Genomic DNA, 18,292 nt, shown 5'->3' with positions numbered 1-18,292 from the left:
TACCCAGAGTCCTCCATCTTTCTAATGAAAGAAGGGAAAACTATTTCTAAAGAAAGAAGAGAGGACCATCTCCTTATTTTTTCTCTGCAAACATTATAAGCACCCCCATTAAACTGTTTAATTGTTCTTTTCATGTAATTGTTATAGTCATCTTCCATGGCACTTTAATTAAAGTTCTGTGCTGGCACTTCATACACCAGATGACTTAATCTATATAAGAATACATCAGATGGGGAATAAAATGAGATTTAAAAGAAAAATAAATGAGGCAACAGGTAACAGGAACCTAGAGGTACCTGAGAAGGGCTACATGTGAAATATTAATGTGATTAACGTGAGATCAGGAGAAAGCCAGGCTGAAGCATTTTGTAGGGTGAGATGCCAGTCCCCAGTTTGTATTTTAGTTTTCAGGAATCATCACAACACCGGCATCTCAAAGGCATTTATGGTTTGCAAAGCATTTTCCTCTCATTACATTTTATCCAAGTTATCATTTTATTCCGAGGCCCTAGGGAGCCAGGGCAGATTCTAGTCAGTCACAAGTACAACATTTTTCGGGGCACCAATTCGGCTGTGTCGCCTTAGCCTCCTTTCTCCCATGCTCCCTAACTGTGAAGACTTTTCTCCTCCCACTAAATGTATTTGGCTTGAGGCAGGCGGCCATCCCTGCTGCTGAGGATGACTCAGAAACCGGCTCCTCTGGGCAGGACCCGGCCGGGCTGCGGCTCTCGGCGCTGAATTACCGCTGGCTTTTCCCTGGCTGGGCTGGGCGGAGGAGGGCGTGGGGCTCTGTCTGTGCGCAAAATTGGGAAAGCACTCACGGTGCGCACGGAGCCCGGGCCTCTGCTCGCCTTCTGGGCGCGATCTCCGCAGGAGGATTTTAATGTGAATTGGGAGACGAGGGAAGCCAGCCAAAGGCACCCGGGGGAAGACAGCCGAGGGCAGCTGGGAGCTCTCCGGACGGCTGCCCAGACTCCGCGCCATGGGCATCCTGTATTCCGAGGTAAGCCCCCTGCGAGCCCTTTTCCCCTCCGTCCGTCAGAGCCCCTGGGGGCCGTCTCTCTTCTTACTTTGTCTCCTTTTACTTTGGGAATTAATGTCAGATTTGACAAAAAGCCTCCGGATTTTATTCATCTGGCTACTTTTTACAACAGAAACTTACCCGACCCCTTCCTGCATCGTGTCACCCAAAGGAAAAAGCGCAGTGGGTTTAGGAACCCACAAGCTCCTACTGTGTGTCTTCGGGGAAGTCAGCTCTGCTCTTCTGTTTATTCGGGAGTGGGACAGATGCAGAGAGACGAGTTCCGGAGCCAGCGGGGCTGGGTTCCAATCTCACCTTTGCCAATTACTGGAAATTGGCAAAGTGACTTTTACCTCTCTGGGTCTCAGTTTCCTTCTGTGTCAACTAGAGGGATATTGAAGGAGACTAAGGTTCTTCACCCTTGTGTGTGTGTGTGTGTGTGTGTGTGTGTGTGTGTGTGTGTGTGTGTGTGTGAGACGGGGCGTTCTGTATTTCAGTGAAACTTAGGGAGCTCTTAGAAAAATGGTTGTTGTGAATATTCACGATTGAAAGAAATGCTAAATTTAGGTTAGAGGTAAGTGAAAATTGAAAGATAATTCCCCCCTTCTATCCACGTTTATAGATCTCCCTGAAATTTATCCATGGGGGTTCCTGTTTATTTAAAGGTTCCAGTTACCTGTTTCCTCATTTATTTTTCTTTTAAATCTCCTTCTATTCTCCATCTGATATATTTTATATAGATTAAGTCATCTGGTATATAACATGTTAGCACTGAACTTTAATTAAAGTGTCCTGAAAGATAATTTTCCCCTTCTATCCAAGTTTATAGATCTCCCCGAAATTTATCCATGGGGGTTCCTTTTATTTAAAGGTTCCTGTTACCTGTTTCCTCATTTATTTTTCTTTTAAATCTCCTTCTATTCTCCATCTGCTATATTCTATATAGATTAAATCATGTGGTGCATGAAGTGCTAGCACGAAGTGCTAGCACAGAACTTTAATTAAAGTATCCTGAAAGATAATTTCCCCCTTCTCTCCAAGTTTATAGATCTCCCTGAAATTTATCCATGGGGATACATGGACCTTGGAGTCACTTCACCTCTTTTGGGATCTCAGTTTCCTCATTTGTCAAATATTGGATTAGCTGTGTACATCTCCTGACCAGTGAGCTTTCTTATGCTAAATTTTGCTACCCAAAAGTAGTTGGGAATCATTCTGATCACAGAGATCATTCTGAATCATTGTGGAATCATAGATTCCAGGGTGTTTGCCCTCCTTATCAGAAGTGGGAGAAGGGGATCATCTGGACTTTGTTTAATATCCAGGTATTTCACACAGTAGTGACATGTCTTCTGGAGGCTTGTCTGAACTCTTCATCTTCCTTCTGAGTACTGGGACTATCTGGATTTGGGGTGCCACAATGTCAACACATTTGTCTCCCTTTAATTCTTTAAAAAGAGGGTTAGTGGGAGTCCATGGAGGAATGCAGAAATTCACTAGTAGATTAGAGCCAGAATCCTCAATCCTTCCTTGAAGAACAGAAAGCAGTCTCCCCTGTCTGAATTACTCAATGACCATATTCAAATGACTTTTTCTTGAAATACAAGTTAACTCTTTAGAAAAATGGATTAAAGCTAAAGAAATAATGTCCCAAGGACAACTCTGAATGAGAAGATAGGAAGATAAACAAAAAAGGGCACCTGGTCCTCATTATCAGCCAGGCTTTCCTCCCTTCCTGCAGCCTGAGCTAGTCCCCCAACCAGTCTGGCCACATTGCATTGCAGATACATAGAGAAGGCCCAGAGCGCTGGGCCTCCTTCCAGAGGCCGAGGCTTGTTCTCTATGGCTGTATTTACATCCTATCTGGGTCACAACAGGGCCCAGTCTCTTTGTCTTTCTTCAGTGCTCTGCTCCATGATTATTCTTATTTTTTTTTGCCCAGAGCATCGAAATAGAAGTACTTTTCTAGTGTACAGTTCATTGAACAATAGAAACAGCAGACCCAGTGCTGCTTTGGAGTGAGCAGAGGAAGTGAGGAATTCTAAGTGTGGTCCTGGCTAAGTATGGAAGGTGGTACATCTCTCTTTCATTAGCCCTGAGGAATTTGTTCTTCAATATTTCCCGTATTGTTCTTGTTGGGATTCCCTCCATCCAAAATGCAGAATGTAGCCCACTAATCCCCTTTTATTGGTTTGTGTTATTTTCCCAAACATTCTCTATAAAGAGGATGTCACCAACAGCCTCTAAGTGGGTTTTTTTTTTTTGGGGGGGGTCTTTTATTTTTATCTATCTATCTATTTATTTTTGCTGAGGTAATTGGGATTAAGTGACTTGCCCAAGGTCACACAGCTAGGAAGTGTGAAGTGTCTGAGACCAGATTTAAACTCAGGTCTTCCTGACTTCAGGGCTGGTGCTCTATCCACTGCACCACCTAGCTGCCCCTTCTTTGGGTCTTTTAACAAGACTTTGAGTGAACCTCCATGGAAGAATAAAGGTATTCTCCTTCAAGGGAATTGAGTCTGAATTGATAAAGACACTTCATTTGAAAAAATAAAACTTGAAGAAAGTTTTCTATTGAGGCTTTTGATTTGATATACTGCTATCAAATATACATTTCCAAACACAGAGTCCCTTCCTTATGGAAGTTGCCCTTTTAAACAGAAGCAACAATGATACATTTAAAAAGAAATAATGAACACAGTGAAGGTAGCATAATGCACCAATAGTCTCCTACCTCCCTTCCAAGAGGAGAGAAATATACTTCCTCATGTATCTTCTGATTATTGTGATTGCTCTCAGTTCTGTTGCTGGTCAGATTTCTTTTTGTTTATGATATTGAAGACCTTGGGTAAATTGTGTTCTTTTGGCTCTTTACTCTTGGCTGACCATTTCATAAAAGTGTCTTTCCCATAGTTCTCTGAATTTTATATATTTGCTACTCCATAAAGTGCCATCGTATTCTGTTGTATTCAGAGGTTATTGTTTGTCCAGCCATCCCCCGGGTCAACGGACACTCCCTTTCATTCTGGTTTTGTTGTTACTCCAGTTTTGCCAACACTTTGATGTGGGAGAGTTCCCTTTCTGTCTTTGAACCTAGATCCCCAATAATGGGATCACTGAATTTAAGCACAGGTAAAGTTTGGTGCCTTTTCTTCAATAGCTCCAAATCATTTTCCAGGCTGCATGATTAGGATTCTGTACTGGGAGTCAGAAAGACTGGGTTCAGATTCTACTTCAGATATTTACTACAACTGTTATTACTGCACTTGCTACTGCTGTTGCTGCTGGTGCTACTACTACTACTATTATTATTACTGCTACTACTACTACTACTACCACTATTATTGCTGTTGGTACTATTACTACTATTATTGCTATTCATACTGCTGCTATTACTACTATTACTACTCCCATATATATTATATATACATATATCTTATATATAGAGAAAGAGACTACAAAAATATAACACTTTAAGGTTTGCCAAATATTTTATGCATATTATTTCATTTCACCCTCCCAAATCACCTACTCTTTTAACATTTCAGTTTCATATCTGTGAAAAAAGAAAGTAGGACTCAGCCTCTGATGTTCCTCTAAACTCTTAACATATAATCTCTTGAAAATCTGCAGTTCCACCAACAATGTATTAGCATGCTTGTCCTATTGGATCAGTGACCATTTCAGGCTTTTATCATCTTGCCATTTATGTGGGCATGAATTAAAAACTCAAGGTTGTTGTAATTTGCATTTTTTATGTTTAGTGATTTGGATCATTCTTGAGTATAGTTGTTGATAATTCCTATTTTTTCTTTAGAGAATTGTTCTTTGGCTATTCCTATTTTGAGGAAGCTTTGAGATTTTACAAAATAGAGCTGACAATCGCTTCTCAAGAAGGTAGGGAGAGACTGAAGCATGATGTTCTTTTGGATCATGTGTGTTCCATGGACAATCCAGTTGCTAAATTTGAGGAATGATAGGAACAAGGATTGAGTGTATAGTTCCTTTGGTAGAAGCAACTTGTAATTGAGAAAGTTCCATCTACTGGTGCATTTCACTTTCTATAACTTATGCCTTCCTGCCTCCAAGACCATCTCTGTCTCTGACTCTGTCTCTCTCTGTATCTGCCTCTCTCTGTCTCTCTTCCCCCTGAGAAAAATTCACTTTTTTTTTGTCTTCTGCAAAATTCCTGCTGTCCACATCCTCTCTGCTCACTACTTCTAGTCCAAATAAGTGTTTTACACCCCCAAAGTGGCCAGCTCAGGACATCCAATGACTTGTCCCTCTCTTAGCTGAGGGACTATAGCATTTCTATAGCATTTCAAACTTTGCAAAGGATTTTACATGTATTATCTCAGTTGATCCTTACAATACCTCTGTAAGATAGAGGCTACTATTATTATGATTATGTAGATGAGGAAACTGAATCAGGTAGAGCTTAAGTGAGTTGACCAAGTTCACACAGCTACTGAGAGTTTATGGCAGTATTTGAACTTAGTCTTTTGACTCCCAGCCGTGTCCTCCAAATAATATGAAGAGCTATGGAATGAGCTCCATTTCTGGAATGAGGTCTTGAGTTTGAATTCCCACTTAAGATCTTTCAGTTTCCTCACTTGTATAAAGAGGAAGTTGGGCCGCTGACCTGTAAGGTCACTTCCAGAAAAAGTCTTTTGTTTCTCTCTGGGCTGGGTCTACAAAGCCGCTAATTGGATGCTTGAGAGGAGCTGTTACTTAGGAAGAGGAAAAGGAAACAGTTCAAAGATTAAGAGCAGGAGCTGAAAGGCAGGTGAAAGAGAACAGGGAGGTTGGTGTGTCTGGGAGGAAGAGGTCGATGATGACCTGGCAATGGCTGCTGTGGGACAAGTTATGGTTTTTGTGTGTGTATGTGTGTGTGTGTGTGTGTGAGGCAATGAGGGTTAAATGACTTGCCCATTGTCAATTTATTGTCAACTGATGCTCTATCCACTGCACCATCTTGCTTCCCTGTTTGTTTCCCTTCCTCTGCTGGACATTTCCCATTTCCCACCCCCAGCTCTAAATCCAGGATTGCAATAGATACTGGCATGAAAAAGGAGGGAAGGAGACACTGATCCAGAGTGTGTTCCCTTCCCCACACATGGGGGGGAACCCCACAATCACAGTCTACCATATTCACAGGGGCTTCCAAAGAGTTTCCCTCCCAAAGTCCCTGTGAGGTCGCTTGGTTGAGGGAGAGGCCGAAGGCCAAGAGCACCTGAGGGCCTAGTCAGAGCCAGGACCCTGCGGGGGCTCTCTGGGCAGGTGCCCGGCCGCCTTGGTTCTGACCCTGGCACATAAAGGTTTGCTGATGGAAGGAAAGGGTCAGGACTTAAGTTCTGGCCTCAGGCCGGCCATTTGGGGCCACTCCCAGGGATAGAGAGGCCCTTTGCCAAATCAAGGCTCTCACAAGGAAGAGAGACCAAAAGGCTGAGCTTGCCCCAGTTACACTTGGGTGTCCTGCTCTGGAGGGAGGGGTAGAGCATCGTGACCTCTGTAAGGGAGATCAGCCTCCCTTTCCTGCCTCTGCCCACTGGGGACTGTGTCCCAGAAGTCTCCCTTCTGACCCACCCAAAGATCCCTTTGGGAAGGGATCAGCCTCCTGGAAAGGAAGGCTGGCTGGCAGCCTGGCCAGCAGGGGCGTTGCCTGACTGGAAGCAATCCCATTAACTTGTCATCCCTGGGTCAAAACCCCAGGGAGATAATACTGTTTTCTGGGCCTTGGGTCCAAGTGAAAAGCTCTTCCATCACCCACCCAGCAGATCCCGACTCAGCTTTAAGACTGTAAGGAGCCGCCAGGTCCGTTTTTAGGGGATTCTGATCTTCAAGCTGAGTTGGTTTTTCCCCCTTCTCTCAATGGACATCTGTCCCTAAACTTATCCTGGCCCCATTTCTTCTAACATGCCCCCCACTTCACCCCCCCCAATTCTATCCTCTATGACTGAGCAGAACACATTTATGAGATTTCCTCCCAGAGTCTTGAATCAGCTGGATGGGGCAGTGGGTAGAACACAGAACATCACCCCTTCGACCCTGAGATACCTGGGTTCAAATCCCAGCAGCAGACGCTTAATAAGGTAATATTTGTAAATGGTTTTGGAAATCTGAAAGGGCAATGTTAGCTCTTATTATTACTTAATCCCTCAGCCTCAGTTTTTCCTATGTAAAATGGGGATAATAATAGCACCTATCCCACAGAGTTGTTCTGAGAATCAAATCTTAGTGTGCTACATGAAGGAGAGCTATTATTATATTTGAAGACAACTACAATCCCTTCCTCCTCCCAAATCTAATGCAGTAACCTCTTGTCAATCATTAACACTGTAGTATAATTGATTAGGTAATGAGTCAGCACCCTGGAAAGCTGGGAGCTGATGGCTTAATCCCAGGGACTAGGAGAGGAGGAGAGGGACGGGAATGTCTGGAAGAACGGGTTGCCTGGTAGGGCAGTGCCAGTGTTGCCAAGAATAGGCAGGAATAAGAAAGGCCAAGGGATAGAATCAGTGACCTCCCTGATGCCAGTTTTGTCTCCTCTGGCTCCCCCTGCCCCGTAGTGATGGCTGTTGGTTCTCTAGCTCCTGACCCCTAAGAACATGAACCCCCTAGTAGGGGGGCTGTGTGTGCTCATGTGTGCCAGCCATCTGTGGAGTAAAATAGTGGGAAGAATCTCAACTCTTGGATCTGGATTCAAATTGTGCTGCAGCTTGTGGGACCCGATTCCTGGCTCTCCGTTTTTTCATCTCTAGAGGAAGGGGGCTGGGCAAGATGGTCTCTGAGCTCCTTGCTAGATCCAGGAACCACGGGCCGGCTCCTAACCCTTTTGGCCGAACTTTGCTGTTTGGGGGGCATGTAATATTTGTTATGCTGTAATGATCGTGGATCACAGAAGTCAGAGCTGGGAGGAATCCCAAGGGTCAAACCCCTTTTTGACATATGGAGAAACTGAGGCCCTGACAGGACTCAAGACCTGCCCAAGATCATACAGCCAGTAAGGGACAAAGGGGAAACTTCCACTCAGGTGAATGGTTCCATTCAATTCTGTGTGTTTCTCTGTGTGTGTGAGTGTGTGTTGCTGGGTGTGTATGTGTGTGTGATGCTCCAGTGTATATGATGGTGGAATTAATAATAACAATAATAAAGTAATATTTGTATAGCACTTACTTTGTGCCCAACACTGTGCTGAACACTTCCCCATCATTCTTTCCTATATCATCACAGCAACCCTGGGTGGTAGGTATTTTTAATCCCATGTTAAAGATGGGGAAACTGAGGCAACAGATGTTAGATGACTTGGTCAAACAGTGTCTGAGTAAGTGTCTGAGGCAGGATTTGAACCCCCCCCTATACACACACAATTCAATCTTTTAAATATATTTGAGTAGAGTTTAAAAAATTTATTCACTGGAAAGGGTCTCCATTGTTCTGCAGCACCTTGAAAGCCCATCAGATCTGAGAGAAGAGGAAGGGGGCCCTGAGTGGATTTCTGGGTGCCCCCTCCCTCTCCCAACCACTGGAATCCACCCATTGCCTCGCCACACTCATTCTGTGCTCCCCTGGGGCTGCTCACTGGTGACTCACTTCTTGAAACCATCCCCAGTAATAATCAAATAGTTCAAAATTTCAGATTTCGGAGCAATAGCAGGGACCAGCAAGTCCAACCTAGGCCTGAATCAGAATCCTCTCCTATAGGAGGTCCTCTGCTTCAATACTTTCAGTGACTGTGAACTCACGACCTCCCAAGGCTTTCTTGCCTTTTGCTCCTTCCCATTTTTAGGACATTTTTCTTGACACCCTTGGCTTTGTTTTCCTGGGAAATCATCTAACTTAGAAGGCAACATGTGCGGAGGAATGTCTGCCAAAGCATGAATTCAGATGATCCCTTAGTCACACGGCTTCCTGGCCAGCTTAGAAAGCTCTGATTTGGCCAAAGCAAATCCCAGGACTACAAATTTAGATCTGGAAAGTAACCACTAGCTGAAATCCTTCATTTTATTATTTTTAAAACTAAATGTTTATGTATTTCAGTTATTGGCTAAGAAGTTTTGTCAGAAGCTGGATTTGAACTCAGGGTCTCCTGGCTTTAGAGCCGGTACTCTACCCACTCACCATTTAGCTGCCCCCCCCTTTTAATTTTTTCTATTTTTTTTTGTTTTCTGTTCATTAAAAAATAGAAAAAAGAAACAAAGAAAAAGAAACCACAACAGAACAGAACAGAACATTGTCACGTGCCCAATAGAACATCAGAGAGGATTCAAATCTATAACACAAATTATTAGTTCAAGAAAAGCTGTATAATAGTAGAAGAAATTAGATTCATGAGTGTGCTTTTTTTTTTTTTTTGGTTTCCTTATAGTTTGTTCTTTTGTTTTCTGCTGTGCACTTTTTAAAACCTTTATTTTTTCCCCTTTCATTCCCCCCTAGCTCTCCCAAGGAAGCGCTAGTGAAGCACAGATATATTTATACATACATAGATAGATACATACACAGATAAATATATATATTCACACAGCCCCGTAGACCCACTCACATATACATATAGCTACATGCACACATTCATAAAGCAACATGCATACATATTTACATATTCTCAGACACAGGCATTTACCCACATGTCAACATGCAGCTAAAATAATATTAGGATGGCTGACATATAATGGAGATTTCTCTCTTAATTGAATCCTTAAGACTGATTTTATCTAAAGTCAATGATTATTAGACATTCTTTTTTTCCTACTAAATTCTCTTCCTGATCCTTGTTGCAGTGTTTGTGTAGTTCTTCTTTTCTATGCCTGCTAACTCTTCTATTTTAATTCTGCTCCTTAACTTGCCTTCCTATTACTTAACCACTACTTATGCATCCCTTCTTTGTCTTCTTCCTCCACCCCTTTCTCTTCCTTCTCCCTTATTTCTTTATACATTTCCAAAGATTCAGAAAGACCCCTGTTCTACCCAAGTCTTCTTTGTGTTTCACCAGTCCATGTTCCCCTGAGGCACAAATTTGTTCTGTTTGTGGGGGAAATCTGGAGAGTTTGGAATTTACTGACCTATTCTGTCACCTTCCCAGAATCCTCACAGGCCTCTGAAGATTCTTAAGCCAAAGCTAATTGATACTTTGTCAGACATATTGTAGAGAAATCTCTTCTTGCCAAACATATTGTAAAGAAATCTCTTGTCGAGTAGAACCTGGACAATACCAATCAATTCAAAAGGAAGCCTTTATTAAGTGCCTACTATATACCAATAACTGTGCTAAAAACTGGTTCTTCAAAGAGTGACAGTCCCTGTCTTCAAGTAGCTCACATTCTATTGAGGAGACAACAAGCCTCTGAGAGCCTTTCCAAGACTGAGGTTCTACATCGAAGAGCTCTATCTTTAGACATTTTGTAGGAGGACCTTCAGGAAAAGTTCTTGGTCTTGTGACATCAAGTCCATGGCTCCAGAAAGTAAGCTTTGCCTGAGCCTGAAGTCTTTGACCACCCAGGCCACGTTAGACTTTGGGGTCAGATCCAGAAGATCCCTCCTTTCCTCCAAATAAAAGACCAAGCCTCTCTAGAAGAGGATTGTACCTGGAAAAACTCATGGATGGGCTTTTCAGGTGTGCATTAGCTACAGTGACGGCCAGCTCCCATCACCTGCATTGAAGTGGCAGAGGTTCACAGGGAGCACTGGGCTGGGGAGCACCCATATCTGCCCAGTCTCACATTTTCAAAGCACGTGATGGGGGCAGATAATGGGACATTAAGATCACTAAGGTGGACCATAGGATGGTGGCTCTAGAGCAGAGAATACCATCAATGATTATCTAAAGCCATCATCCTTGGAGCTGCTATATGGGCCATTTTCAATCATAGATGGAAGGGAAAGACCTTACCTGAGGTCTCCTGGTCAGGAAGGGCAGAGGCAGGATTTGAACACAGGTGCTGAAAATCCACAGCCCTTTTCATTTATTAATCATTAGTGGCACTGGCTGCCCTGCAATCCCTAATCACCTCCTCATGGAGCACAGTGTGCCCAGGAGATGGAAAGCCAAGGGTGTTGGTGGGGAAGGGGAGAGAAGGGCTCCATCTCCAGCAGCTTGCCACCTTCTAACATTTCTAGGATCTGGGACAGCGATTTAGGGCAGCAGATTGGATGTTCTCCCTGTAACCTCTTGGAACTTGAAGAAAGGCTGGGGATGAAACAGGGGCGATAATGGTGGTCAGCAGCAGTGAAGCAGGATGCAGGAACTTGGGCCGCTCCAGCAGGCTTGACAGTGGGCCTGGAGGTGAAGAGCAGGAACTTGAGAGGAGGAGGAAGGAGAGTCTCAGAGGGTCTTAACAGGCTGGGAGTTTAAACTGGATGTGGCTGGAAAGAGGAGTTAGTGCCGTGGCGAGGGCAGGTGGTTCCCACTTAGTAGATCCATCCCCATGGGGATTGTGTGAAAGGCTTCTGGCTCAGGGGAGGATTCCTGAGCTCTCTTCCATCTCATGAGATCTGAGATTCTGGACCTCATGGTTACCTCATCATCCCCCTTCACCCCAGGGCCCTTCCCTCAGATCCCTTTATCATAGAAAATACAACAGGACTTGGATATTATAGGAAAGAGGACAACAATCAATCATTGGCGGTTTCCTGGACATTCACAGTGACCCCATGGTGCCAGAATCAAGGAGAGTCTGGTGGGCACGCTTGTGGAATTGGATTAGCAGGCAGTCAGCAGGGATTAGGTCAGACATAATCTCTGAGGGTTGGCAGAAGCTCCAAGGCCTGGGGCCCTTCCAGTAGTCTTCCCAGCCTCCCTCTCCCCACCTTCCTCTCCTAGTATACATAAAATATATAAAAAGTTGATACAAGTGGAAATCATGGGCACCTGGACAGGACCAGGTAACACCACCTGAAAAAGTGGCTTTCGACTTGAGTCCTAAAGGAAGCTAGAGTCTCTAAGAGGCCTATATAGAGTTCCAGAGGTGGGGACAGCCTGTGCAAGCCCGGAAATGGAACATCATGTATGATGAGGCTCAGCAAAGAAGCATCATGGGTCACCATCGGGTGTGTGGAAAGCAGCCTGGAGAGATAGGAAGGGACAGCCTGAGAAGAGCTGTAAGTGACAGCTGGCCACTTGTCAAGCTTGCTGGAGCAGTCAGTCCTGTCAGGGAAGGGCTAGACTCAATGGCCTCCAAGGTGCCTTCCAGCTCCTGCCTGAGTGACTGTGGCTTGGGACCATTTCTCTGTGCCTTTTACTCTCTTCCTTATTCCCAACCCCTTGCCGCCCCCTCCAAGCTGGGGATCCTTCCCACTGGTTCCTTTCTGACTTCCCAAGCCCATGTCCACCTGTCCCACTGACTTCAGCACCAGGCTACATTTCCCCCCTCCACCCTGCTGGATCTGGCTATAATTATGTTCTCAAAAAGCTTCTGTATTTGCCTGCTCTAATCTCTTTTGACATCAGCATTTATGGTAATGACTCATTGGCCCTCAGAGTCTTAGCTCTCCCATTGAGTGATCCTCAGCCCGCTGGCTCATTGCATAACCAATTGTTCACCTGTTTCAGTCCTGACCAACTTTTCATGACCCCATCTGGCTTTTCTTACCAGAGACACTGGAAAGGTTTACTGTAATGTTCCTGTTGTTATGTAGAGGTCTTGGAGCAGCCTTCATTTCAGTTCAGTAATCACCACAAGAACAGCCAGGGGTTAAAGTTCAAATCCTTTATCATCTCTTTCACCACCTAGTTTCCTTGCCTGGGGCCCAGCTAGCTTTGAGAGCCTTTCAGGAGTCTTGGTTTCAGTGGAGAAGTGCAGGAGGACAGGCCAGCCTCCACAAGGCTGATGAAGATGGAATGAATCTCTCTCCTTGGCTCCGAGAGCTTGAGCTCCCTCCTCTAGTCCTCTTCTCTTCTCTGGCTCCGGCTCTGAGCCTCTCGGTTCCCCAGGAGAGCCAAGAGCCTGACCGAAGATGGAATGACTCTCGGCCAGTCCTTGCTGGCTGTTATATGCTCCATTACCATAGGAGTGAATCTTGTGGAACTATATTAAGTACTAAGTACACGTCCTGAACTAGAGAACTATTAAGCACCAAGCTAAACTAGATACCCATTGTCTTTATCAATCCCACTGACTTAACACCTTATAAGAATCCTTGTGTCAAGTTCAGAGTCTTGGCCCATAACAGTTTACCATTTCCTTCTCCTGCTCATTTCACAGATGAGGGAACTGAGGCAAACAGAGCTAAGTGACTTGCTCTGAGTTACACAGGCCATAAGTGTCTGAGGCCGGATTTAACTCAGGAAGATGAATCTTACTCGTTGCCACTGAATAACCATATCTGTGCCTTAGATTGTACCTCTAAGACCTAAAACTTGGTATTCTCACCATCCCCCTATCTGCCACATTTTGGCATCTATCGAGTCTGCCCTGGAACCTCTGTATCCCAGACTCCCATTTTTTTCATCCAGTCCACCGGTTGTCTACACTGGACTTTGTCCATTTTGGGCGCCATGGTCAGTCACCTCAGTCTGAATCTCAGAGTTTAAAAGTCCATCTAGTCTGGACCCAGTAGAGAAAGAGCCTCTGCTTTAGAGCAAACCAGGCTTTTGTGAGGTGCTGAGAGGCCTGGGTCTGGAGTGAGAAGGACATTTCAGGTACTTGGAAACTGCTTGTGGGTGGCACATGCCTTAGCCAATGCAAGCTCAGCTTCTTCATTAATCAAACAGAAATAATAACTCTTGTATGAGCAATCTAAGTCCTCGTGGGATTGCTATGAGGACTAAGAGGGATCATGGGGGTAAATATTGTTACTAAGTAAATGTAACATTGGAACCCAAGTGGGGGATCTACCTCCTGCCTGAGCAGACCTTGTTTTGGGGAACCATAGCCCAGATCTACTTCTTTCCCCCCATTCCTCCCAGATGTTCTGGTTCCAAGCAAAATATGACTAAGCCTTTTACCACAGAAATTTGAAGATGACTTCACTTCCCTCCCTGGGCTAAAAGCCCCAGTATCATCCACTCTATTTCCACTGAGGCCTCAATCTGTGGGCAGATGTCCTTCACATCTCTAGGGCTTAATACGGTCCAGTGGGCAGGGCTGGCCATTAATAGATTTGGAGAATGGGTTCTCAGCAGACCACCTGGCTTCCAGAGACAATCTTTCTGGCCATTGCTGAGCTAATCTTTCCCCTGCCTTGAATATCCTCTCCTACTTCCTCAGAGATTTGGAGGAAGGAATTCTCTCCTTTTTTTTCCCTTTTTGGTCTAGACTTATTTGTTCCCCTCATCCTTTGGATTCTGCTTCTTCCTAGAACCCCTTTTTAGACTTTGCCGAATTCTCACCATTCATGGCCCTCTCCGGTGACTCAGCCCTATTGCCTTCAAACAAGAGCAGTCCTCCATTATCTTGGTGAACACACACACACACTCACACACACTCTGAAACACACACACATCCATACACATACACACTTACATACACAAACACTTACACAGCCATACACACACACACACTCACATATACACACACACTCACACACATACCCATACACACATACACAGTCACATACACACACACTCAGCCATATACACACTCACTCATATACACACACACCCATACACACACACACACTCACACACACACACCTATACACACACATACACACTCACATACATACACACTCACACAGCCACACACACACACACTCACATACACACACACCTACACACACACACACACACTCACACACACACCCATACACACACATACACACTCACATACATACACACTCACACAGCCACACACACACACACACTCACATACACACACACCTACACACACACACACACACACACACACACACACACACACACACTTTTGCTTGACTCATTCTTTCCCTTCCTTCCTCCCTCCTTTTCATGTTTCCCTTCCAGACTTTTCCAACAAGTAGCTCTCTCCATTGCCCCCTCTCCTTACTGTCAGCTCCCTCCTTAGCCCTTCTTCCCACCTGACTCGCCACCTTTTCTAGCAAACTCTTTTTCAAAAGTCCTAAGACTCCTCCCCTGCAGGGCTGGACCCACAGCACCCAATGCTAAAAAGACCTCCCATCGGCCTGCCTCTATCTTTGTTTAATGTTTGATCTTTAGACAGACCTGCCAGGTTGGTACTATAGATATTATTATTTTCCTTTTCTAGGTGAGCAAACTGAGATCCAGAGAGGTGAAATTCCTTCTCTGTGGACACATAGCTCTCCAATATCTGAGGCAATATTTGAAGCTGCATCTCTCATGACTCAGCTTTTGGGCATGGGACTCTCATGTCCTACTGTGCCTCTATATCTGGATTATGATATTCTCTTGGCAAACCTCTGGAGTCTTGAGTAGAGTCAGTCAACAAACTTTTGTTTGTACTTTTGACTGTACCACAGTGTTAAGTTCTGGGAGACACAAAGAATAAAAAACATGGTCCCTGCCCTCAGGGAGCTCAGAGTTGATTAAACAGCGTCTGTCTTGTACCCACAAGGTACAGACAGGATTAATTGGAGATAATCAGCTGAGAGAAGGCACCAGCAATCAGAGGGACAAAAAATGATGATGAAGATGAGCTTTTAGCTGCGGCTTGAAGGATACCAGAAAGTAGAGATGAGGAATCAGTTCCAGATATTGGAATGACCAGGGTCCCAAAAAAGCATAGAGTCAGGTGCCGGGGTGTCTTGTGGGAGGACTGGCACCTTGGGAGCTCAGTATGGCTGGAATTTAGAAGATGAGAAATGAAGGAAAGAGCCAAAGGCTTTAAAAGCCAAAGGAGGATTTTATATTTAATCTTCCCTAATAGGGAGCCATTGAAGATTGTTGAATAAGTAGAGAATGGTGGGAAAATTTACTTGAGAAGCAGGGATAAGATGAGGTGAAGGATGCCTTTACAGGGCTGACCTGACAAGAAGCGCTCTCCCTTCGTGTGTATCGAGGTGAAGTAGCAGATCATGGGAAAGACATCTGAGTGAGGTGGGATGAAGGAGGGGAAAGAGGAAGTTCTTCACAAATGACCTCTTTCCATCAAGTTTAATTCTTTGGAGTCAATTGTGTTCCACATCTTATTGTCATATAGCAACACAAAGAGAGGCAAACTTGAAAAAAGAGTCTGTTCTTCTGGGAATTATTATTATTAAAGGAAGTCTGCAATTTCTCCAAGGGAAGAGAGTCCTCTCTCCTTCTCTTCAAGTCCAGGCCTAACCTGCCGTCCATTTGTATCGTCTGTCCCTAAATTTTGCTCAACGGGCTCTAAAAGTTTCCTTTTAAATGTGTTTCATAATCAGGACAACAGATATCTTTTTAATTTTTTAATTTTTAATCATTTAATCAATGTATATTTATAAAGCTCTTATTATGTTCCAGACATCATGTACCATAGATTCTTGGGATACAAAGACAAAAACTAAATAATTCCTACCTCAAGGGACTTATATTCTAATAAGGGGGAAATATCCATATATAGTAAACATAAAATAGACCCCTGAAAGAAAAAATATTATCTTACCTGTACCTGAACATAATATCTCAATCAGATTTATTTTTTAATCAATTAATTTTAAAATGATTTCTTCAGAGGCTATTTGGAAAGTGTGACTTGCCACATTAATGCAGGAGACAAAAGATATTCTTAATCTGCTTGGTCCCTCCATGTGAATGATTAAACTGAGGACTTCTTCCAAGTAGTTATAGGGTGTTCTGAGGCTTGGGGAACCTGAGTTATGTCTTCTACAGACAGCAACATCTGCATCCCAATGGAGGCCAAAGAGTTATTTCAAACAAGAACAGACCTCCATTATCTATCTTGATGAATACACAAACACACTCTCACACACACACACTTACACTCACACAGTTCTTTGCTCCCTACAAGATTATCTAAAGGGGATTTTCCAACAACTGTATCAGCTGTTAAAGAGGCCAGACATCACTGATAACCCTAAATAGAGTTGATTCCATTGAATAGCTCTGGCAGAACCTAGATTATAATAGATTAAGAAGAGAATGGGAGCAGAGCAAGTGAAGATGGCAGGTACAGTGTATCAGTTCAACAATTCAATTAAATAACAGTTATTATTATAATGATTTCTTGACTTGCTGCCTTTTAACCATCAAATCCCTGTAGTTGTCAGAAACTGGAGACGGATCAGGGCATGTCCCTGCTGGTACTGGCCTTCCCTCTCTAGCAAAGTACCACTTTATCTGTCCTGCAGATGGTGTTCTAGTTAGAATGTAGAAGTGCCAGTTCTAGGGCTAGGTTGCCCCCTGGTGGTGATTAGCTTCTTTTTCTTTTCCTTCCTTCCTTCCTTCCTTCCTTCCTTCCTTCCTTCCTTCCTTCCTTCCTTCCTCCCTCCCTCCCTCCCTCCCTCCCTTCCTTCCTTCCTTCCTTCCTTCCTTCCTTCCTTCCTTCCTTCCTTCCTTCCTTCCTTCCTTCCTTCCTTCCTTCCTTCCTTCCTTCCTTCCTTCCTTCCTTCCTTCCTTTCTTCCTTCCTTCCTTCCTTCCTTCCTCTCTTCCTCTCTTCCTTCCTTCCTTCCTTCCTTCCTTCCTTCCTTCCTTCCTTCCTTCCTTCCTTCCTTCCTTCCTTCCTTCCTTCCTTCCTTCCTTCCTTCCTTCCTTCCTTCCTCTCTTCCTTCCTTCCTTCCTCTCTTCCTTCCTTCCTTCCTCTCTTCCTTCCTTCCTTCCTCTCTTCCTTCCTTCCTTCCTTTCTCCCTTCCTTCCTTCCTTTCTCCCTTCCTTCCTTCCTTCCTTCCTTCCTTCCTTCCTTCCTTCCTTCCTTCCTTCCTCCCTCCCTCCTCCCTTCCTTCCTTCCTTCCTTCCTTCCTTCCTTCCTTCCTTCCTTCCTTCCTTCCTTCCTTCCTTCCTTCCTTCCTTCCTTCCTTCCTTCCTTCCTTCCTCCCTCCCTCCCTTCCTCCCTCCCTCCCTGCCTTCCTCCCTCCCTCCCTCCCTCCTTCCTTCCTTCCTTCCTTCCTTCCTTCCTTCCTTCCTTCCTTCCTTCCTTCCTTCCTTCCTTCCTTCCTTCCTTCCTTCCTTCCTTCCTTCCTTCCTTCCTTCTCTCTCTTCCTCCCTCCTCTTTCTGTCTCTGTATGTCGCTCTCTTTTTTCTTCAAGTGCTCTGCCCAAAGGGATGTAAGTTTTGACTGCCAAAACCTCATAAGACATCTTGGAGCTTTCTTTCTTAAAAATCCTGCCTTAAAACCAAATTACTCGGCTCTGGTTGCCTAGAAAACGTCCCAGTCAATCCTCACTTGGTCTTCTTTTGG

At 44.4% G+C, this 18,292-nt stretch overlaps 1 protein-coding gene across 1 annotated transcript in view; it reads left to right on the top strand.

The window, feature by feature from the left end:
- Positions 1–627: 627 nt before the first annotated feature.
- Positions 628–18,292, top strand: part of ANKRD22 (ankyrin repeat domain 22) — a 28,946-nt gene continuing 11,281 nt past the window's right edge. Inside the window, exon 1 of the mRNA XM_074297098.1 lies at positions 628–1,003. Coding sequence (XP_074153199.1) covers positions 983–1,003 — 21 coding nt within the window. The 5' untranslated portion in view covers positions 628–982. The remainder of the gene's footprint in view (positions 1,004–18,292) is intronic.

Source organism: Sminthopsis crassicaudata, chromosome 2, assembly GCF_048593235.1.
Source record: "Sminthopsis crassicaudata isolate SCR6 chromosome 2, ASM4859323v1, whole genome shotgun sequence".
NCBI lineage: Eukaryota > Metazoa > Chordata > Mammalia > Dasyuromorphia > Dasyuridae > Sminthopsis > Sminthopsis crassicaudata.
Note: the sequence above shows the minus strand (reverse complement) of the source record. Positions and strands in the feature narration are given on the sequence as shown.